Raw genomic sequence first — 24,013 nt, 5'->3', positions numbered from 1 at the left:
AGGGCATCAGAAGGATAACAAAAACCAAGGAAGTCAAAAGAACAAAAATACAAAGAGTCCAAAAAACAGAAAACGTCCCGGTAGGACGTGACACTTTGGTGTAATCACTGTAAACAATTAAGACAATGAAGGATGTCTCTTAAAATTAAGACTCCATTTCCCTTAAATTCTGTTGCCTTTTGCCTTTAAATGTTTTTGTTTTCAGACCTATTACCTCGAGGAGTTTGAAAGCTTAGTAGATGAACTGTTGTTCAGACTCAATGCACTCTCCAACAGCCTGCACCACATGCTGCCCCCCAAAGCCCATTGCTACAGGGAGGACAGCCCTGTCATGTCACTCATACAGGAACCCTCCAACATGGACTCACAGGTCAGAAAAAAAAGACACAGAGGCATGCATACAGTGCGTCCACCCATACAGCATGAACATGCTCTCACATACACAATACTTTATTTGATAGAAAGTGGTTTTCTGGAAGGCTACTGCTGTTTTAATGCTTTGTGCATGTGTTACAGAGCTCCGTAAGAACACACATGACAGAACAAACGATGGTGAATGATCACACAGATGTCAGTGATCATGGAGAAACCCTACCTACACCTCACCTGCTCAGGTAATAACATAGTTTATAGACCATTTTTAAGCAAATATTGAAAAATGATCAGAATTCACAGTTTTCTTCCAAAAAATTTCTATATTGCATTACCAGATCTCAGCTTGAACTGAAACTACTGCAGCTCCCTGCATACAGAGGCCAAAGAACAGACAGTCCTTCCTCTGACAACGCTGTGGCTTCTGATAATTCTAAGCAGAGTATAACAAGATCTGAAAAACATCCAAAATCCACAGTGCTGCAGCCTTATTTTATGAGACAAAACTGTCTCCCAGAGTCAGCATCTCCTACAGGGCTTTGGATGGCAGAGTACCTGCAAAGTGGACGGCCAGTGTCTCAATCAGTCCTTTGTGATGTTCTGGAGATGCAAAGCAGCCAACATACTAAGACAAGTGACAGCTGTAGGTTTAGTAGAAGTGATAAGTGTAGGGCCGAGGGTCCCCCAGCCACTCAGGCCACCCATACAGAGGTGGTGGTGGAGGTTCTCGTGCATGAGGAGCCTGACAGTGTATAGCCAGATAAACAGTAGGAAAACAAGACATCTGTGAGCTTTCTTATTCTGCTAGGATGCATCTGGCCATCATATTCTACTATCATTATTGTCAACTTTTTGCCCGTTTGAAAAGAATGTTTGGTATGAATTTACAATACAAAGTCACAAAGACTTGCTTTAGTTGTTGCTATTCATTAAATTATTGGTTAAAGTCCCCCTCCAGTCAGAGATGTGTTTTGTTTGTTGATCCTTTATTTGTATGTTTGACACAAGAAGGCTGAAGTGTGAAAGTTTAAGACATGTGACTACAAGCATGATTTGTGACATCACAACTAGTTTGGGGCCAATTGTCATCCAGTATAGAAGAGTGATGTGGAAACTTGAAGCCTCCAGTATACACTAAAAATGCATTTTTCAATGAATTGTGAGACATCTTGTACCCAGTTAAACTTTTGAAATGAAACATATTTGCATAGACTATTTGTAGATTCTGGATTTGGAACTTTTTTAGTGGAAAAAACATCTTAGACACAAATTATTCAAAGCAGAGTATTTTACATATCTTAAAACATGTCTGGAGGGGATCTTGAATTTATTCTGTATTAATAACTAAAGACAATTTTGAGTTGCCAGGTTGTAGATAAGAAGTTTTTGGTGTGTGTTTTTCGAGTTTTTCTACTTTAGAAGGCATCAAGCCTGCAGTTGTAAATGTTAGTAAATCATTAAATATTTCGGGCCAAATGTTCTGCAGCCTTCCTCTAGAAAAAGTAATGCACACCACCACATGTGTTGTTAAAACTGGTGACTGCAAAGATAAAGTAAACTGACGACACACCCAAACTGAAGGGAACCTTCAACTAAATAGACTCACAACCTTATCCTTAAAATTACATCTACTCCATCTCCCTCATTAAAAATATAATCATAATCTATAAATGCGTCTATAAATGTGCAAATATATTTCATTTCAGAAGTTTAACTGCTGGGCACAACATTTCTACTTTAACACTCCTACTTTAAGTCCATTCTCAGCATCCTCAGTTCTTCTTAATACATCCATGACTCTCAGTGTACAGTACCAGTCCATTTCAAGTGAATGGGAAAGTGTGTCCAAACTTTTGCATAAGTCTCCACATCACACCTGTGTAAGTTGAATATTGGACCAGGATCGGCTTCCAAACAATTTGTGATGTCACAAATCACGCTGATAGGCCCACCCCTTAAAATTGGATTCTCAATGAGCGCACAGAAACTTTCCACCTTCAGCAGATGAAAACATCCTTCTACTGTCAAACTCTGCACCATTCTGCACAGTGAAGCTCAAACATACAACTGTAGGGACGAACAGAAAAACATATTTTTGAGTGGAGGGGGACTTTAACAACACTGAAACGCTTTTTCAAATATCTTGAGTCAGCTGTGATTTGTACAATAAATATTTAATAACACTGTGACCCTTTAGGCAACATAGACTGAAAGGTGATTAATATGCATATATCATATGTGTTGATTTTGTAAACTATCACTAAATAAAGTTTTTATCACAGTCTCTGTAACTTTCTTCCTCTAACCCACTGGCCCGTATACAAGTCTAAGAGGAAAACAATAGATAAAATTATCCAATAGCATGCCTCAACGTATTGCGTTCACCAATTGAGTGGCGACTTGTGATTGGAGGACAGCCGATGATGAGGACCAATCAGAACATGGCAAGTCAGACAAGTTCCAGACGGAGGAGGCGGCGGGCGTGATTTCAGAAGTGATTAGTTTGTATGAAACCACAAACCAAAGACACTTACAGCCACACGTCAGTATTATATCGATCCGACGAGCGAGTCTGTACAGCCGACAGTGTTTTAATGACTTTCATCAGCGTTATTATTTAAGTTTATCACCGGAGAAGCTGCATCATCTGTGCACAATGAGGAAGGCTGCTCTGCTGCTGGTCGTGCTGCTCGGCGTTGCATATTTTACAACTGTCAGCAGATGTGAAGACGGTAAGTTAGCTATTTGACTACCATATGTGATTATTACAAGTAAATAAGCTGCATAAGTGAAGCATTGTCGCTGCTGGCTTGTGTTTCCTGAAAGTTAGTGTCATGCAAAGTAGCTGGCTAAGTTACTGTAGATAGTGTGCTAGCAAGCTAACAGGACGGGTCAGCTAATGTCAACAGGACTGCTGCCACACACACACACACACACACACACACATATTTTCAGTTAACTGTATTGTGACTGTGAGAATTATAAAGATAGAGATATACAAAATGTTGATTCAGGTTCTGTTTCTGCTCATTTCCTGTAGTTACAGACAAGTATTATGTTGCTGCATGTTATGTTCACACCTGCTTTGTTAACTAAATCTGTAAAAAAAAACAAAAACAAAAAAAAAACAGTAAAAATAAGCAGAAACATATTGTCACTAGCTTGTTTGTATCCTCCTGAAATCAGTTTATGTCTCTTTTCTTGTTTGGTGTAAGATGTTGTTGAGGAAAAGGAGGAGACTGATGAACAGGACAGCGATGACGAGGAGGAGGATGAAGATGACACCGAGGTGAAAGAAGAGAATGGAGTGCTGGTTCTCAACGACAACAACTATGAGACGTTCATGCAGGGGAAAGACACAGTTCTGGTTGAGTTTTATGCCCCATGGTACGTCTGTCATGTCTCCTCAGCTTGAGAAATTTACCATATCTGTGTTTCAAACCAGTTTTCAGTGTGCTCATGTGTTATTTTTGAGTCTAGTAATAATTCACGTTATCCTCTTAGGTGTGGCCACTGCAAACAGTTTGCACCAGAGTATGAAAAAATCGCACAGGCTCTTAAGGAAAATGACCCTCCTATACCTGTGGCCAAAGTAGATGCGACTGTAGCCACTGAGCTGGCGAGCAGGTTCGAGGTGTCGGGCTATCCCACTATCAAGATCCTTAAAAATGGGGAGCCTGTGGAATATGATGGAGAGAGGACAGAGAAGGGTAGGAACACATTGCAACCTTTCAACCCAAAACTTGTCATGTTTTTTGGAAAAGAATGAGCATTAATGTGGTGAGGGTTTTTAAAAAAAAAAAATTTTTTATGATTGTTGCAGCCATTGTGGCCCGGGTGAAAGAGGTCTCCCAGCCGGATTGGAAACCCCCTCCTGAGGCCACGCTGGTGCTCACCAAGGACAACTTTGATGAGACTGTTAACAACGCGGACATCATCCTGGTGGAGTTCTACGCCCCATGGTTGGTTACTAAACTAATTTATAAAATATAGCCTTTTCACTGCAGTTCTTACCACGAATAAAAGCTTCATCATTTGTCTTTTATATTTGAATTTTTCAGGTGTGGGCATTGTAAACGTTTGGCTCCAGAGTACGAGAAGGCAGCCAAGGAGCTGAGCGAGCGCTCTCCTCCCATTCCACTGGCCAAAGTGGACGCCACTGTGGAGAGTGACATCGCCTCGCGCTTTGAAGTCACTGGCTATCCCACCCTCAAGATCTTCAGGAAGGGCAAGATTTTCGACTACAACGGACCCAGAGAAAAGTTCGGTAGGTCACTGACTGCATTGCACCGTTTATACTATAGACACTTCTACAAATCATTCAAGTTGTGCTTGTTTTTTTTCCATGTATGTAAATTTTTGTATGCATGCATGTGAGCCTGTGTGTGTGCATTCATTTCTGCTCATCCACCTCTCTCTACTTCCCCCTAGGCATTGTTGACTACATGAGTGAGCAGGCAGGGCCTCCCTCCAAACAGGTTCAGGCTGTGAAACAAGTGCAGGAGCTCACCAAGGACGGCGATGATGCTGTCATAGTTGGCGTGTTCTCTAGCGAACAGGACACAGCCTTTGAGATCTACATTGAGGCATGTAAGTAAGAACTATCATGAGCTGGGAGTATTTTAGGGAAGCTGATGTGCATTGATGTGGTGAATCAGTGTAAAAGTCATTGTCACTATATTAGTTATGCTAACCACAAGGAAGGAAAAATAGCAACTTAAGATAAGTGTTTACTGTATAAAAGATAAGGAAGAAAGATAATCATCAAATTTTGTTATGGTTATGTTCTGCAATGCCAGTGCACTATAAATTTGCCATCACAGTGAACATTCAGTCACCTTTATTTATCTGTCAGAGTTCTAATACCTCAATGTGGCAATATAGTTATGTGCAGAGACTGTCTGACAGTCTTTCTTGTTGTTCTACAAATGCCAATCAAATGAATGTGTGGATATTATTTTCACTGCTGTCTGTCTGGCAGGTAACGTACTGAGGGAAGACTTCAGCTTCCGTCACACCTTCAGTTCCGATGTGGCCAAACTGCTCAAAGCCTCACCTGGTCAGATTGTCATCGTTCAGCCTGAAAAGTTCCGCTCCAAGTATGAGCCAGCGGCGCACACACTCACAGTGAAGGTATGGTCTTTTTTTTTTTCATTTTCAGTGTGTTCTTTTTTTAACCAGCGGGGATTTGAATTGGTTTCGTTGGATATGAAAGACAGCAGAATCATAAAATGATGGTGTGTGGTTTCAGTTTTGGTATCAGTGTAAGAATAAACTTAAGTAGCAATAAAAGGGTTTCAGTCTAATTCCTGACATATTTGGAAAAAATTATAACAACTTGCATTCATTTTTCTCACAGGACTCTACGTCGGTGTCAGAAGTGCAGGAGTTCTTCAAAAAGCATGTGATCCCTCTGGTGGGCCACAGGAAGCCAAGCAATGATGCTAAACGCTACACCAAAAGACCACTGGTTGTTGTGTACTATGGAGTTGACTTCAGCTTTGACTACAGAAAAGGTAAGTCATAATGCTGTTTATTTTTCTAATCTCTGTTCAAACATGTTTGTCAGAGAGCCAGTTTTGTTTTTAAGAAAGGTTGGCAAAAGGAATATAGGAGCAAATGATTTGCACTGCCTGGGTAGCAGTTGGAAGACAGTCGAGCAACAGTTCTCAACCACAAGCAGCCGCAACATAGAAACTAGTAGAATATAAAACAAATGTCCTTTTTTATTTAATTTCATTTGTAAAGGCCCATTTTATTTCTGAGCGTATTTGAGTTTTTGTTTGTTCGGAACATCAAGATCAACAAATGTGAGTACCTGCGTGTTGGAACCTTTACGGCGTCTTGTGACTTAATTGTCGTCACAACAGTGTTTGTTTGTTTTTTTTTTTTTCCAATTATTTATTTTCATCATTTGACATAATCAAAAGAGGGTACAGAGATAATAAGGGTAGGATAAAATAATCATAATAGCGACTAAAGTGAAATAAAATACAAAATGATTAGAAATAAATAAATACATTTACAAAAAAGGCAAGAAATTCAACTATGGTCACAGTACATATATCTCTTTTCTACATAAAATCAAAGCACAGATGCGACTGGGCAGATGGTCAGAGGTTCTCAGAAAGATATCCCCCTTATTTGTTTAAAGTATAAGTGTGCTGTTCCAGTTGTAATGTCTTGTTCAGAATTTGTTTGAACAATTTAAATGTTGGGGGTCAGTTGAACAAGATGCATTTCTTCACTATGTATGATGATATGTTCGTCCTCTTCGTAGATATAGGGTCTAGTATCCTGTCCAGTTCTGTACCAAACAGGTACCGTATTGGTGTAAATGTCCAATGGAATTTCCAAAACCTTGTCAGTTAGGTCATGTACTGCTTTCCAAAAGTGTTTTTTTATTTATTTATTTATTTTTACATTACATATATTAAATATGGATAATTGACCCTGTACATATCTTATGATGACATCTAGAAGATGAGTTAGGATACATGCACAGGTTCATCCTGTGCATACATTTATAATTCTGTTTAATTATTTTATTACAAGACAATGAAGTAAAGAAGTTCTAACACATAATGTCCCCCTGGTCGTCACTAAAATCACAGCCCAGATGTTTTTGTTGTACATTCTTAAGTGAGGTCTACAAAAAACTATGATGGTCTAACAGAGCTCTATAGATCAAAGAAATTTTACCTTTCAGTGATGTGGAGCTCTCCAGAATCTCCTCTATCCTGGACAACCCCGCAGATAGCCGTTCTGCTCCTTCCAGAGTAGTAATTGAATGACTTGAATGAATTTGTAGGTATTTATAAAAATCCTGTTTTGGAATTTCAAAACAAGTATTAAAACTGATGTATAGAACATTCTTTCCACTTTGTGAACAGGGATTTTCCAGTTGAGGGTGTCAGGTCTGGATTGGAGTATAGAGGAGCTAGCATAGAGATTCTGAAAGAAGACTTTACATCTTGCCAAGCCAAAAGAGTGTTGTGAATTACATAGGTTCTTAATACTGAGTGTAGTGTATTTGTTATTAATAAATGGTAGAGGGGTCAGAGAGGTAGGAAAGCAAAGTTCTTCAATATCTGTCCAGTGAGCAGTTCTGTGTTTTTGTAACAGCCCAGTTGTACAACTTAAGGTCTGGGACTCCCGGTCCTACAAAGTTTGTTTTTATCTAAATGCAGTTATTCAGCAATGGTTTAAATATTCAGTTATAACAATTCACATATAACATTATTTAGTGCTTTCTCAGCAAAAAAGTTGTCAAATTTACACTTATTCTCACTGTAGGACACATCAACTTGTACCAAGTGCAGTAACACATTCTTGACAAACATCACCTGTGGAAAATTTGAGAATGTCGTAGTAACAAACTTGTGACATCTATCTTTCATTTTTAGCTACACAGTTCTGGAGGTCCAAGGTGCTCGAAGTGGCCAAGGACTTCCCAGAGTACACATTTGCCATCGCCGATGAGGAGGACTATGCGGATGAGCTGAAGAGCCTGGGCCTGAGCGATAGCGGTGAGGAAGTAAACGTAGGAATTCTGGCAGATGGAGGCAAAAAGTTTGCCATGGAACCAGAGGAGTTTGACTCTGAGGTGCTCAGAGACTTTGTCATGGCTTTCAAGAAAGGTGAGTAAGGTTTTTTTTTTTTTTTTTTTTTTTAAATCATGTAAATTTTGAAGGATGGCATGATGGTAATGCAGCATGTTTTGCCTGATTTAGAAATGTGGGGCACATACGTTTTTTTTTTTTAGTAACTTTTTGTTTTCTATTGGAAAATTAATTTGAAAAGTCTGGAAAGAATAAAATGTGTAGTTATAGACTAATATTCCACCTTGTGCTGGTTCTTTATATATATATTTTATTATATAAAGGATGAAAGAACATTTTAGTAGTGGATCAGTTTGTGCTCACCTTTAGTTTTAACATTTTGAATATTATAATTTCACACTTGTTGTGATTTTTCTGGTCCACAGGAAAGCTCAAACCCATCATCAAGTCCCAGCCCGTGCCAAAGAACAACAAAGGACCAGTTAAGGTTGTGGTGGGAAAGACCTTTGACGACATTGTCATGGATACCAAGAAGGACGTCCTCATCGAGTTTTACGCTCCCTGGTGCGGCCACTGTAAAAAACTGGAGCCCGATTATGTGGCTCTGGGCAAGAAGTACAAGGGGGAGAAGAACCTGGTCATCGCCAAGATGGACACCACAGCCAACGACGTGCCAAATGAGAGCTACAAAGTGGAAGGCTTCCCCACGATATACTTCGCCCCAAGCAACAGCAAGAACAGCCCCGTCAAATTTGAAGGTGGAGACAGAACAGTAGAAGGCTTCAGCAAATTCTTAGAAAAGCACGCCACAAAGCTAACACAGAAGAGAGACGAACTTTGAAAAATTCTCTCTCGACGTGCAGCTAAGAACTCTTACCGAGAGGAGGCCTCTGGGAAGGTGAAGGGAACGCAGTTTAACGGTGTTACTGAGTTGCTGTGATGATTACAATCATCGTTTTTAGTTTCTGTTCATTCCAAGAGATTTTCAGCTTTCTTGTTTCTAAAAGCATGTCAGCACTGTTGAAGATTTAAGTCTTTTTAAATAAAAAAAATTTAAAATGATGGCTATCGGCCAGCACTCAAATGTGACTGTTATTGTTAAAATCAAAAACATTGTTATTACGAGGCTGTAACAGGCTAGAAGACATACAGGAAATCAGCTGGAAAGCATTTAGCAACTACATACCATATAGAGTCAGCATTGCATCAATTTCAGAAAACAAGTGTTAGAAATTAAAGTGTTTTTAATCATATTTAAGAACAATTGTTAACATTAGTAATACAAATAGCTACATTCCGACAGGCCTCGAAATACATGTATTGCCAAGGCAGTACTCAATCAACATGGTGCATCCTCAGGTTAATCAAGTAATCTCCTGATACGTTATTAAATTCATACACCTAACTAATTTGGCTGTTTGAATCTTGGCAGGAGAGATATGCACCTCACAGTAGCAGCATCTGAAATATATTAAACTCTAGAAGACAACAATCAGCACTAAACCATCTTTTTAAACATTATAAACCTGGCCGGGTAATACTTTGGGATAGTGCATCATGCACTGTAAATCTGTACGTACACATGAGTAGGAAACCTGACTGCACATGTTTTGATCAGTTCTCACAACAACATACTTCACTGATGCAAAACAGTAAAAAGATCTTTAAAAAAAAAAAAAAAAAAAATCAGATCTAATGTGAAAACAGCTTTGAGGAGAGAGATGGGTAATGTGCTGTCTCATCCACCCAAAGGCACTGAATGAGTTGGCTCCTAAGATGATGTTTGAAAGGTGGCGGATCGTTATGAAAACTCTTTAATGAACCGCTGGTGGTAGACCCTGATCTTCTCCAGCACGATCTTCAGCTTCTCAGTGGGAGGCAAGATTGTCATCCTGGACAGAGGAAGACATAACAGTAAGATGATGAAGGTGATGTCACAAGTGTGGTAAGATGAGTAATATTCTTTGATATACAAATAACTCTTATTTAAAATGACAACAAAATAAATTCAGTTTTTAGTTAAGTGCACACATTGCTGTACTAACCTGAAGTGGAAAGTTCCCTCTCTTTGCCCAAAGCCACTACCTGGCACCAGGCAGATACCCTCCTCTTCCAACAGCCTCATACAGTAGTACATGTCTGGGATCTGGCCTTCCTCCTGTGGACAGACACGCACATATTTGTTTTCACACAGACAGTTCTTTCACAGGGAAATACAAATGTTATAAGAGAAAAAACTTAGGTGTGTGTGTGTGTGTGTGTGCGCAGAGCAGACCTTGGCCTTGTCGATTGCCTTCTGAGGTAGAGTGATGCGGGGGAAGGTGTACATGGCCCCCTGCACAGGGTTACAGATGATACCAGGTACTGTGTTGAGGATTTGTTCTGTTAGCCTGGCCTTCTCTGCCAAAGCTGCTAAGACTGCTTTCTTTTCCTGGAGGGAAAACAATGGTTAAACTTGTTAGGGGTGAAAGGTCACATCAATTAAAAATTAAAAGTATGAGATGCAAGCGAATTTGCTATACACAGTATATCCCCACTCAAATTAATCTTGTCTCACAGAGGCTGAAACAAATAGTACATTCAGGTACTTTTGAAATTATAAAAATCAAAAATTTCCAAGTTAATCACCAGACAATGTTGAATATCAGTGGTAAACTGAAGATAAATGTTACAGTGCATATAGATATAATGAACCTTGGCCCAGTTTGGCAGCTTCATGGTAAATATATCCATATAAGTTCTATCTTTAACATCCTGTCATTAACAATATGTCCAGGCTGGTACTAAGTATTATGTCTACCCTCCATTATTTACATCCTCCAGTGACTCTATGAATTGCCTGAACACTGAACTGACTGCTGCAAAACAGCTTGTGAGAATCTGAGGGCAACAGAGGATGCTACACTACATGTGTGCTCAGTATTTGGACAGTGACAGCTGCATTTGGAGTAACATTTACACTAGGACAGGAATTATTATATCCTGTTTAGACAAAGGATTTAGAAAATTCAGCCCTTGTTAATTTTTTCGCCCCCTTGTGGCCAATGTAGGTATCATAATATGGAGCCTACAACCACACTAAAAACCACAGTCTTTCACTCAATTCATCCCAGCAACACTGCTGAACGGTGCAGAGCGCTTCATGTGTAGCATATCATGCACTCTAAAGGTGGGAGGAAGTACTACATCCTGCCAAGACAGCCCTGGACAAGATTGCCTACTTCAGGTGCACTGGATCTCTGGTTTAGCATCTTATTGGTTGACGGATACAGTATGCTCACACATAGTAATCATATATCTATCATATATGATATTATCCTGTCATGTCAGTCATGAAAATAGACATCTTTACTTGGGAAATGATACGCAATCATTGATGATTCTTTATGTTGTTGATGCTGAAACCTGCGGTTGTGCACTGTAACTACATACACAACTACACATTCTCATAGCTTGAGACTCAGATTACCTACGGACACACTAATGACCATCAACTTAATGGATTCTGGACCACACAATATTTCTTCTTAACTGATGGACACAGGTTGCCGCCATTACAGCAGCATGCATAATATATTTGACCCTCTTTAAAAAGTTCAAACCTCTTTTCTAACCTTGAAAAAGTGACAGAATCATCTCTAAATGATATATTCTTGTAAAAAACTAAAAGAAACAACCAAAATATTGCATGATTCAAGAGCTCATTATTCAGTGTTCTGCGTGAGGACAGATATAGGCTTTGTTTGCATAGATATATGACGTGGTGTTTACAAGTGTTTGCATAAGTAAATTCTGTGTTTGCACACGCTCTTGACTATTTGCCAGCGTGTGTATAGCTGGGGTGATTTGAGCGTTTTTCTGACCTTCATAAATGTGGCGTAGGAAGGCTCGTCAGGCTGCGGGGGGTTAACCACCAGGTCCATGAGAGCCTGTCCGGGGACAGGGGGGCACAGACGCACCGACACCAGTTTGGTGAGTTGGGCCTTCACCTCAGGGTCCATGTTAATCACCTCCATGTAGCCTCCACGGAGTCCACACCTGCAACAGCAAACAGAGGAGCGTTAAAATCAAACACTAAGTAGACTCGTAGTTCAGGATATGTACACATCAGCGATAGCAGCATAGTTTCATGTGTGTGTGTCCAGCTACTCACTCTCCCATGTAGCATTTGGAGGTGGAGTGGAAGGAAGCCATTTCCACTGTGCTGGAGTACTCTGGTCCCATCTCAAACAATACCTTCTTAAAAGAGTGAAACTTACAGCCCTCTGCGTACACATTATCCTGGTAGACCTAAAAAGGAAATACAACTTAGATACAGAAGGCCTTATTACATCATTGTTCATAAATAAATTACCACATTACCACATGATCATTATCCATAAAACTACAGGGATTGTGTGACAGATACAATAACAAGCCGCAGTAACTTCAGACTTTGGCATTGACACACAATTTACTATTTTCTTATCTACCAAGTATAATATAATTCAATCCAATACAGCAACCCTGTAATAAATAAATAAATAAAGAAAAAAAATGAATTGAGGAAATGACATTGGTAAATTACTTCATCAGCCATAAGGAAGAGACGCTCCTCTTTAGCGAATCGGATCACATCCTCAATGCATTGTCGGCTCTGGACCTGACCTGTCACACAAGACAACCAAGGTTTGATGATTAGGGGAGATATGTACTGACAGAGGGAGAAAACTGCTTCTCAAAATATGTTTTGAGATGCAAGAAACTTCCATCCAAGAAATCGGATGTCGTTGATGTTTTAGAAGAAAAAAATAGCTAGCTAAGTCTAATACAAAATCTCCAGCAACTGTTTCATTTCACATGGAGAAACTACGAACACCACACACACACCAGTAGGGTTTCCAGGGTTGATGATGCAGAGGACGCGTGGATTGCAGTGCTGCCTCGCTGCATTCAGGGATCTCCTGAGCTCTTCGACATCTAGACTCCAACACTTGTCCTCGTCCAGATAGTAATTGATCTGTACGGCTCCCAGGTCTGCCAGTGCGGCCGAGTACAGAGGGTACTGGGGGATGGAGATCATCACTCCTGTACGGGTGCGACCCTCGCCGCACACAAGCAACTTCAGCATGGTCTGGGATTGTGGGGAGGAGGAGGAGGAGGAGGAGGCGGAGGAGGAGATGGGGTAAATGGGTGAAAGGAAAAGAAAGGAGAGGGCAAAAAGAAGGAAGGAAGAAGGTTGAGAAGACACTACTTTGGAGATTTCAGTGTCAGAAAATCATTGACAGTATTTAATAAGAAATGTAGATGTACAACTAATCAGGCCTGGTTGTTGCTGACGCATGATGAGGCAGTTACACAATACAAGACTGGCAAACTTGCTGGAAAGCAAAATGTAGAAAGTGGTCACACACAGCACAGAACTGATCTGCTTTATGATAACAGACTAAACAAACACACCTACATGTGTACACACTAGGCTCGAAATGTCAAAGTTTATCAGTGCAGACAACAGTAGTGGGACACATATCTTGTTGTGCTGTAGTCGAGGTCATTCAGTAGCCTGGTTTGGTTGCATAAAACTGGAGAAAGTTATACTGAAAGTGACAAAGGTCTGTGGGTGGAGTAAAGTTACAGATGTGCAAAGTACAGCTGCTGAGTATATAATTAACAGAAGATGAATGAAGAACAGTTTCATATGCCAATTATACCAAAAGCGTGCCAACTGTGTTGGATTGAGGCAGCATATCAACTCATAAAACCTACCTCGACAGTTTTAGGAAGCCCAGTCTACAGTTTGTCAGCACTTTGCTGGAAAAGAGACAATAAGAAGTGTAACCCGTACCACAATGGCATCACTGGCCCCAGTGGAGAGATAGATGTTGTCAGGATTGGAGGAGATTCCACCATCTCTCTTCTCGATGTAGCGCGCCACATCTTGACGGATGCACTCAATCCCCTGGCTAGCGCTGTAGGCCCCTTGAACACATGAAAATGAACTTTGATTCACTGATCGGTTAGAGCTGTGTTTGTTTGGTGTACACGCTGAAACAGTCCAGAGAAATTATTAATGAAAAGACAAATGAAGGGGTAGTGCTGGTGACGCGTGTGTTTGGAGGCGGGGGCGTAAACGTGGTTGGTGGTGTGAGGGGGAGTTGTCTGACCTATACTGTTGCCTCCACAGGACTCGAGAATACGCCTCGCTCTTTTCTTGGCGTCTTCTGGAAACTTGTTGTCTTCCAGGAGTTCGGGGTAAGAACACAGAGCCAAGACCTGAGATGAAACATGTGTAGTATATGTATGTAGTAAGTTTCACATGCAACTACAATGATGAGTTATTTAACATAAGCACTCAAGCGACTTGAGTACAAAGTGGTCCAACCTGTCTGAGGAATGTGATTGGCTTTTGACCCATGGCGTGGGCGTCACCGATGTTAGCTTTGAGTACTTCTGTGAAAGGCTTCTTGACTCCCTGGAAAGACAAAAACAGAGAAATGTAACAATCACTTAGAAGCAAGCCAGATAAGTGTTCAAGCATGAATTAAGGGAGAGGTGTAGAAGAAAATAATGAGACAAGGGAAGAAAGTAAGAACATGGTGACCTCCTCAATGAACAAAAGACAAACACAATGTGTCTGGACATGTAAGAAGGCGTTAAGTAAGTAAGGAGGGACATACATGAGTCAAGCAACAGCTGAAGCTTCAAAACAAAAGAAACCTCTCGACTTTGCCAAAAGTTAGGCGTCTTTTTCTCTCTCTTCTTCTGTCGCTTCATGAAAGATTTGCAACTATAATTGAAATGAACATGGTTCTCAAATCATTTGGAGAAGTGTAGACGTACATATGTATAAGTAGTGCATGAATATAACATTAATTTCTGCACAGCTGGTTTACATTATTAAACCCAGGCAACAAATTTGATTTATTTATATTGGCTTCATGCCTCAAAAATTCTACCAACACCTGTGTTTCCAGTCTTGAAGGCTATCAAAGTGGGAACACTTGGCAATGTAAAGCTTCAAAATTCCCACTTACAGCCTTTCTGTGCTGAATCTTCCTATAAATAGATTGGTGCGTTTTCTCGCTTTTTGCCATTTCCACAAGACAAACGGAGATAGAGGATCAACAACTACACCGCAGCTCCAACCCCTCTAATTGTTACCACCTGATGGTTCAGCATGTAAATCAAATCAGAGGCACTTGTATGCATCTCACAGACGTACCCTTCGGTCCCCTCAACACCCACACATACATCTTCTCTCATTAGCACCCTTTTGTTTTTACAAAGACCCTGGCACAGAGTCGGGTTGGCACGGGGCCTGTGGTGCAGGAAATGCCGGTCTGAGCAGGAACGATGCTGTTGGGGCTCACAGAGACACAAACCCTCACTGTTTGTGGTTGGGTTGGGGGAGATACTCAAGAATTACTGGTTTAATCACATCACATGACAAGCTTGAGCCTTTTTCATCGTATTCCTCTCCTCATCTAAACTATTTGCTCCTTCTATCCACTCACTATTGATCTCCATTGAATCAGCAAGTCCTTCATCTTCATCTCTTGCCTAATTAGATCTCGTAGAGTTCTGGTTTGGTGCCTGCATGTCTGTTTGCTGTGTACAACATGCTGCACCTGTTACTGTTAATCACATGAGGTAATGTGACAATTGACGTCCCCTGTTACTTCATGTCAGGGTTGACCAACATGGTTTAAAGAGATATTATAGTAATCATGAAAGGATTTGTTTCCTCTTTATGGAAACATCAACTTAAACAGTCATTACATTTTACTGAATGTGGATGTGAAATTAAACACATATTAAATTACCCTAATACTCTTATCATTTAAATGTACTGTACAGATACACTAACTGATAAAACTGAGGTTATTACACAGCTGCTTTAATAGCTGTATGTAGAGGACACTTCACTTGCTGTATGAGGAAGTTTAATCCCTGATTTAACTAAGGCCATTCAAATATGTAATTCATTTGCAGTTCAGGTACTGACACTGCAAATAATGTTTCTGATTACTAAAGCAATCTTGTGAACTTTTTTGTTGTGTTGTAATATGATGTAACTATCCCTAAAACTGCACCAGGTGTTTGAGTATGGGCGAGTACAGGCAGGTCATGGCTGGTTAGCAAACAATTTTATGGAGTTACACCTCCTGAAAGCTCAACAGTCATCTTGATATTCAAGACCTGCTCTCATTAAAACAGAACTGTTGTCACCAGAACCTACATTTACATTTATACCTAATTTATGACATATCCCTTAATACATATAAGTGGAATATAGCTGTAACACTGCACTGTCTCATGCTAGTTTACTACCAGCCAATAATCACAACATATCGCTCGAAAAGGGCTAATCTTGTCTTTCATATCATTCTGGAGAGGCGAGGACACTAGAAAAAGCTCAAACCAAAAAAAACATGGTTGGTTTGCTTTCCAAATTCACCCCAAGGCATGTCCAGTTAAACAAGACTGCCATATAACAACGCAATGTTATCTAAATATGCTGTTTAAATGATCGTGTCATGATTCAGCATGTCACACATGATAAAATACCAGACCAAAGGCCTCCAAGGGCAAAGGGAGAACTTTCCTTTTGACTGAGCCAAGATTATCATTTATTATCATGTGTCCTTGCACGACTGCAAGAGCAAGGCCTATAAGGTTCTTTGCGTTAGAGTCGGTTAGAGTTAAGTCCGATACGAGCTTGTTTGAAATCTAAATAACTGAAAGCATCACGTTTCAGTTTTAGTCCTCTTCCCAGCTTGACCTCAAGCAACAAAGAGGCTGCTGTTCTCCGGGTAAAAGAGGAGCCAGCCCGTTCCCTGCTCAGCCTAAAGTTCTCCTGCTCAGTCAGCACCAGGCACTGATTACACAGCCCCGGACCTGTGAACTAGGCCAGGAAACCCTGTAGCTACTCAGGCTGAATAGAGCCGGACCTGACAACCGTCCGGAATTCACGTTTCACTTTAGTCTTATGATTTAATCTGAAATGGTCATCCTTCCAAAAGTATTCAGTCATGCTGGAGTAATGGCAGCTATTCGTATTCAAGCTCTAACTGATGCAAATTGAAAAATAACCATTGCTGCTTTGCTCATGTGATTTAACCGACTCAATATAATGTCTATGAAGGTGCTAACTGAGATGAAACTAACCCTCCAAATTCATTCTAAAGAAAAAGATCACAGATACAGGGAATAAAAGAAATAGATAAAAAAAATAACTGAGTGGATATATGATATTTGTGTGACTCATAACTCAATAAAATCTCAGTTCTTTTTCTATTCTCCTGCTCCATTGTCACCACTCCACTGTCACAAACAATGCAGACTCGCCAGCGGCTGAGATCCAAGCCCCGAATTAGCTTACAGCAGTGCAGGCACTGTCATGCCAGATGTCTGGCTAAGGATTTATAAGGGTCATCAGCACACCAGCGCACACATGCACAAACACACACACACAAAGACACACACAAACACACACTTCCATAAAATCTGCTGAGCTGTCAGTAAACGTGTTCCAGTCACAGATCTGACAGGAAGCACTCTCTCAGACGACTAGGCAACCGCAGCAACACACACCCTCCTGATCTCTCAGAAAAACTCCAGGATTTGATATTTCAGATATTTACATTGTTGAAAACAGTGGTGCAAAATTTAAAAGAGAAAATCAAAAATGTAAAAAAAAAAGTTACCCGTTTTCTAGCTTTCTTCTGTTTTCTCAGGAAAAACTGTTCACACTGTTAGTTGACACACTATTCCATGCAACTCATATTGACCTAACACACTATTAGCATATCCTGAATAAGTAGGTTTTTTTCTAGACTAATGTGTGTGTTGGAAATGACTCCTGTGGAGTTTAGATTTGACCTTTGTAACATAAACCTGTATAATTCCCAAATAAAAAATGTTATGGCGTTGAAACAAATAAGTTAAGTTATTCGAGTAGAACATGGAGCATTCGGTTTGTTTTTGGTTTTCCTTATATAAGTGGAGGAAAAGGAAAGTGGACTACCAAGAATTCTATCACTTTCAGCAAAACTGGAGCTGCTTGTAAGAGAAAGGCCTCTGACGCTGCAGGGCCTCACAGCTGCAGCTTAGTCCATTGAACTCTCTCCCCTGTGGGGAGGAGGGAGGTGGGCAAACTCAAGAGAGACAAAAGAGGATAGAGAATGTACCCTCACTTCTTATGTAATAACACTCTAAGATATACACATCCTTTACTCTAGATCCTGCAGACACCTCAGGCTAGAGGAGAGAGTGAAATGTACTCAAAGCCATCGAGAGGCACCCCCGTCATTACTGTGTCCGGTGAAGAGGACATAACTGCAGAGAGGGTTGCGTTACAGCTTTTAAAAGACACCCTGTTCAACCTGCTTGCCCTTCCGTAGTAAAAGGACTGTGGATCAATATTACCAAAAGAGAATGTAACACGAGTTGTTTAGCATGGCAGTGTAGGAGCATAACATAACAGTTATGCAGGGACTTTTAAAAGCTGACCTACTATGTCCTGCCTCCGCTCTCTCTGCCAGTCAGCAAAAACAGTCCAACGCAAGCATCATCAGTGTTACATACTTCTCTTTCCTATCTCTTTCAGTTTTAATCATATCTTGAGGAAACAGAGCAGGGAAAAACTTTTTTTGCTCATTGTTCACATCAGCTGGGTCTGTGGGTGCCAAAAGCCACCGAGAGGCACTTTCGATACTTTCTAAGCAGAAGTGTTTTTTTTTTTTTTTAAAAATGAATTTCCAAAATGTCTTTGAAAGAAAAAAGACAAAATTACCGGTTTACAGGAATCAGTATCTGGCTGACGTTAACTTCCAGTTGTTGAGGCGGTTCAACAGTTGCGCAAATCATTCAGTCGTCCTCTCTTCCCCTCCCACTAATTCACAATTTTAATTTTGTATTTACTCTACATCTGCTTTATCCTTAAAGATCCCGTCCAGACATGTTATAAGATGTATATAAAACACCCTACTTTAAATAATATTTGGTCTCTGTCTTTTAAAGTTTAAATATCTTGTTAAAATCCTTAAAAATTACATCTACTCCCTCTCCCTCATTACCAGAATCTATGAATATGCAAATATATTTAATTTCTAATGTTTCCCTGCTGGTCACAAGATGTCTCCTGCTTCACTGTAAAGTCCATTCTCAGTGTTTGTGTACTGGAGGCTTCAAGTTTCCACATCACACTTGTGTAAATTGAATACCGGACCAGGATCTGCATCCAAACTATTTGTGATGTCACATCATGCTGATAGGCCCACCCATTAAAATTAGATTCTCAATGAGCTCAGAGAAACTTTCCACCTTCAGCAGATGAATGTGAAAACAGCCTTCTAGTGTCAAACTGTACATAAATCATTCTGCGCAGTGAAGCTCAAACATGCAACAAGAAGCAAAACATGTTTTTGAGTGAAGGGGCGCTTTAAGAATAAAAACAACCAGGGTCCCCATAAAACGTCTGTATGAATGGTGATACCATGTGATTTAAATAAACATGTGAGCGCCTATCATAAGTTTACCTAACTCCCTTCAGAGTGCCACAACGGTACAAATGTAATATTCGCTTTTTTCATATTTATTTTTCTGATTTTCCTCGTGCATTCTCAAAGTTTTACTCCGGTTCGCGTGCGCCGTGGCACGCGCGTATCGCAGCCCCCCACACTTGACTTTTTACCTCTTTCAGCTCCTTCTCTATCTGCATCGCCCGCTGGACTATGGGACCACGAACCGCGTACTCGACCCGCTTCACATTGGGGTTCATGCTGTCCAAAGTCAGCACCTTGCCCCGGGACTGGACCCCGTTCACTGACTGCTGGGACATTGTCTCACTGTGAACAGAAACATGAAAGAGAGTGAGAAACATCAAGAACTGACAGAAAACTGTCGCTACAAACGTGCGTGAACAGATAAAGTGTGTCGGCTGTTAGCTACCAGTTGTCCGCTGAACCTCGTGTGTGCTTTCCTTCCCTCCCGCTCCTCTTAACTCTGACTGACAGTTGAGCCTCTCGGTGTTATTATCGGTTCATATTCCCACCCGACCGACACGCCTTCGCCCGTCTCTGCACGCGGTTGGCTGGATTTCTTCACTGGCTTTCAGCCTGCCAGATGATCCCTTCACGTGCTGTCGGAGAAAACGTTCACATTTCAAGGGCTCTTCGCGTACAGCACGAGAAAACAACAACAACTTTTGCAACACTTTTTCAAAGTTTCAGAGGCAACTTTCGATCATCAGTGAACATAACAGGACCAAAATAACAAAAGAATAACACTGCCACATTAAAAAAGAAACCTGAATTTCGAAATGTCCAAATATTCACTCCCCTTTTAACTCTCTCCCAACTCCTGAGGGAAATATTCGGTTACTAAAATGCACCACTTTGTCTGCTGGTCAGTATGTGCGCAGTGGAGTTAAGAGACAGGTTTTTCACTGGAAATAGTAGTAGGAGTGAAATCAAGCTGTGCTGAAAAGTTTGGGCTCTCAAAACCAAATCAAAGACCTGAGTCTGATGATATTTTTTTGAATTTGACACTATTATTGACTTGTTTCTCAGTACAAATACTAATTTAAACCTGCAGTGGGGAACTTTTACATATAAATGAATGTCCATTACATTCAAATTGCCAAAGGAGTTCACACAATGCCGATTAAGCCTATTACCACCAGGTAAATCTCTCTGTAGGCCTATTTTACAGTATAGCAGAGTATTTAATCTGGTATCAGGTTTGACATTCCCGCGCTGGTCAGATGAATGCATACAACGCGTGAGGGAAGGAAGATAATGCGCACTAGAGACTTCTGGCAGCCTAGCCCACTAACTGCTAGCTAGCTCTTTGCTGACCTGAATAGGGATAAAATAATTTAATCATGCAGCTCTCGTAGACTTTCCAAATGTTATCAGACCGAATAGATCACATTCTGATAGTAAAATGAGTCATTTTGCAGGAGCTGTGTGACACTCAAAACAATTTATCCTCCATTTTACAGCCGCAACAGTAGCGGTAGCAACAGAGGAGGCTGTGGAGGAGCCTATGACTGAGGCACGTGTTGACAGTGTTTTTGTAATTACTCTCACTAGAGAGGTCAAGACTCCAGCAACACTTATAGTATATAGAACAACTTTATTCTTAGACCAATGCGTCTCAGCTTGTGGTCTTCATCAGAGTCATAAGCTGAAATGCGTTGGTTGCCAGAAGAGTGAGACAAAAGTCCTGCACTCCAGCTTTAATCAACTGTTAAAGTCCCCCTCCACTCAAAAATATATTTTTCTTCTTGTTCCTACAGTTAGATATTTGAGCTTCACTGTGCACGAGAAAAAAACAACTTTTGCAACACTTTAAAGTTTCAGAGGCAACTTTCAATCATCAGTGAACATAACAGTACCAAAATAACAAAAGAATAACACTGCCACGTTAAAAAAAGAAACCTAAATTTCGAAATGTCCAAATATTCACTCCCCTTTTAGCTCTCTTCCAACTCCTGAGGGAAATATTTGGTTACTAAAATGCACCACCTTGTCTGCTCGTCAGTATGTGCGCAGTGGAGTTAAGAGACAGGTTTTTCACTGGAAATAGTAGTAGGAGTGAAATCAAGCTGTGCTGAAAAGTTTGGGCTCTCAAAACCAAATCAAAGAACTGAGTCTGATGATAATTTTTGAATTTGACACTACTATTGACTTGTTTCTCAGTACAAATACTAATTTAAACCTGCAGTGGGGAACTTTTACATATACATGAATGTCCATTACATTCAAATTGCCAAAGGAGTTCACACAATGCCAATTAAGCCTATTACCACCAGGTAAATCTCTCTGTAGGCCTATTTTACAGTATAGCAGAGTATTTAATCTGGTATCGGGTTTGACATTCCCGCGCTGGCCAGATAAATGCATACAACGCGTGAGGGAAGGAAGATAATGCGCACTAGAGACTTCTGGCAGCCTAGCCCACTAACTGCTAGCTAGCTCTTTGCTGACCTGAATAGGGATAAAATAATTTAATCATGCAGCTCACGTAGACTTTCCAAATGTTATCAGACCACATAGATCAAATTCTGATAGTGAAATGAGTCATTTTGCAGGAGCTGTGTGACACTCAAAACAATTTATCCTCCATTTTATAGCCGCAACAATTGCGGTAGCAACAGAGGAGGCTGTGGAGGAGCTTATGACGGAGGCACGTGTTGACAGTGTTTTTGTAATTACTTTCACTAGAGAGGTCAAGACACCAGCAACACTTATAGTATATAGAACAACTTTATTCTTAGACCAATTCGTTTCAGCTTGTGGTCTTCATCAGGGTCATAAGCTGAAATGCGTTGGTTGCCAGAAGAGTGAGACAAAAGTCCTGCACTCCAGCTTTAATCAACTGTTAAAGTCCCCCTCCACTCAAAAATATATTTTTCTTCTTGTTCCTACAGTTAGATATTTGAGCTTCATTGTGCAGAATGATGTATGAGGCAAATGGAAAATTTCTCTGAGCTCATTGAAAAACCAGTTTGAAAAGGTAGGTCTACCAGCCTGATTTGTGACATAACAACTAGTGCAGAAGCCATTCCTGGTCCCGTGTGCGACTTACATGAGTGTGATGTGGAAAGTAGAAGCCTCCAGCACACAAACAGTGAAAATAGACTTTACAGTGAAGTAGGAGACATCTTGTGTCCAGCAGTTAAATTTCTGAAATGAAATATATTTGCATATTCATAGATTCTGGATTTTTTTTTAATGGAGGGAGATGTAGAGTAGAAGTAATTTAAAGGATTTTAACATGGTAATTGAACTTCATTTGTGGAAAAACCATTTCAGACACAAATTATTATTCAAATTAGAGTATTTTATATACATCTTAAAACATGTCTGGAAGGGATCTTTAATATTAAAGTATTGATTAGAGAAGTTTTAAAGCTAGAAGTATTATCAGTAAAGTATTATGTCGTGTTTTTGGGGCCCGACAGCAACTTTTTGCCCCAGGGTCCCCAGACAGGTTAATCCAGCCACATTAAAATGTTATTATTATCAGACATTGTATATTATTGGATTATTCTCATTGATGCATTAATTTGTGAGCAACATTTTAAAGCTGCAACTGGTCATGGTAGCTAATTTGAACTACTTTACATACTGGTGGGTAGTTTAATCTATAATAATAAATCATATTTTATAAAATAATCATGTTTTGGATAAAAAGTTCAATTTGAAAAGTAACAAGTTGCTATAGCAGTCAAATAAATATAATGGAGTAAAAAGTACTATATTTTCTCTTGAAATGTAGTGTGCTAAAAGAATCAAGTAGAATTAAACTGAAACACTTTTAAACATGTCAAAACTGTGCAGTAACTGAGTACATTTATTTAGTTACTCTCCAGCACTAGTGTTTTGAACAATGATACTTACTTGTTGTTTTGGGATCTCAGGTTGTCTATAATAATGAATTTCTCATTAATATGAACGTTGAGGACCTTTACATTGAAGGCTCTGTCATTGCCACTGTGAAATGAGCGCATCTATCTTAAACCAGACCTCTGCACTGCTTTGGTGCAAAGAATCTTGGGGCTGCATGTTGTTTTGTCAAGGATCCTTTAACCTATCATGCACCCTGCATTATGAACAAAGATATTTTTCAGAAAGACTCTTCAATTGCAAGTGTTAGTGTACATTTTCTCTTCATTTTGTCGCAATGTTAATAAAATGAAGTTGACAAAAATAGACTAACCATTGTTCACACCCATTATTACATGTCTTGTGTCAAGTGTTTCCAAATACTGTTTCCTGTAGGCTGATCTCTGCGGCTTGGATTAGGGCTAAAGTTCAAACAGTTTGGGAGCGAAGGTGTGGGGTGGGGCAGCCAGAGATCAGCAGTTAATCACAGGCCAGAGACAAGAACAGCCCTGCACCATAAAACTCACTATCTCCTAAGCCCAAATCCCCCCTCAGCCCACAGACCTGCTGCTATCTGCTCCTGCCACTTTAAACACCCCACCCCTACCCCCTCCACCCAGTATAACAGTGTCGTTGTTTTACATTATTGTTAAGATTTTTTATTTAACACACCCAGCGTAACAGTGTCTGTTATATGTGTTAGAT

The 24,013-nt window shown here is 40.2% G+C and overlaps 3 protein-coding genes across 3 annotated transcripts in view; 2 read left to right on the top strand and 1 right to left on the bottom strand.

Annotated features, from left to right (window-relative positions):
• Positions 1–2,656, top strand: part of LOC137173800 (polycystin-1-like protein 1) — a 33,582-nt gene extending 30,926 nt beyond the window's left edge. The window contains exons 51-53 of the mRNA XM_067578878.1: positions 206–370; positions 517–614; positions 711–2,656. Of these exons, the coding sequence (XP_067434979.1) occupies positions 206–370; positions 517–614; positions 711–1,128 (681 nt within the window). The 3' untranslated portion in view covers positions 1,129–2,656. The remainder of the gene's footprint in view (positions 1–205; positions 371–516; positions 615–710) is intronic.
• Positions 2,657–2,824: 168 nt separating this feature from the next.
• pdia4 (protein disulfide isomerase family A, member 4) lies at positions 2,825–8,996 on the top strand. Its single transcript, XM_067578643.1, has 10 exons — positions 2,825–3,104; positions 3,588–3,759; positions 3,877–4,082; positions 4,196–4,334; positions 4,434–4,639; positions 4,804–4,962; positions 5,354–5,505; positions 5,732–5,888; positions 7,779–8,012; positions 8,360–8,996. Exons 1-10 carry the CDS (start codon positions 3,029–3,031, stop codon positions 8,773–8,775), a joined length of 1,917 nt encoding a protein of 638 aa, XP_067434744.1. The 5' UTR covers positions 2,825–3,028; the 3' UTR covers positions 8,776–8,996.
• Positions 8,997–9,160: 164 nt separating this feature from the next.
• si:ch211-217a12.1 (alanine aminotransferase 2-like) lies at positions 9,161–19,974 on the bottom strand. Its single transcript, XM_067578644.1, has 12 exons — positions 19,866–19,974; positions 19,609–19,762; positions 14,296–14,385; positions 14,078–14,186; positions 13,759–13,892; positions 12,804–13,047; positions 12,502–12,581; positions 12,088–12,224; positions 11,798–11,972; positions 10,210–10,365; positions 9,980–10,092; positions 9,161–9,826 (listed from the first exon to the last, which is right to left on the bottom strand). Exons 2-12 carry the CDS (start codon positions 19,753–19,755, stop codon positions 9,736–9,738), a joined length of 1,476 nt encoding a protein of 491 aa, XP_067434745.1. The 5' UTR covers positions 19,756–19,762; positions 19,866–19,974; the 3' UTR covers positions 9,161–9,735.
• Between the last annotated feature and the right edge of the window lie 4,039 nt (positions 19,975–24,013).

The sequence above is a fragment of the Thunnus thynnus genome, chromosome 21, assembly GCF_963924715.1.
Source record: "Thunnus thynnus chromosome 21, fThuThy2.1, whole genome shotgun sequence".
NCBI lineage: Eukaryota > Metazoa > Chordata > Actinopteri > Scombriformes > Scombridae > Thunnus > Thunnus thynnus.
The sequence above is the reverse complement of the archived record's forward strand: the minus strand, read 5'-3'. Positions and strand labels throughout refer to the sequence as shown.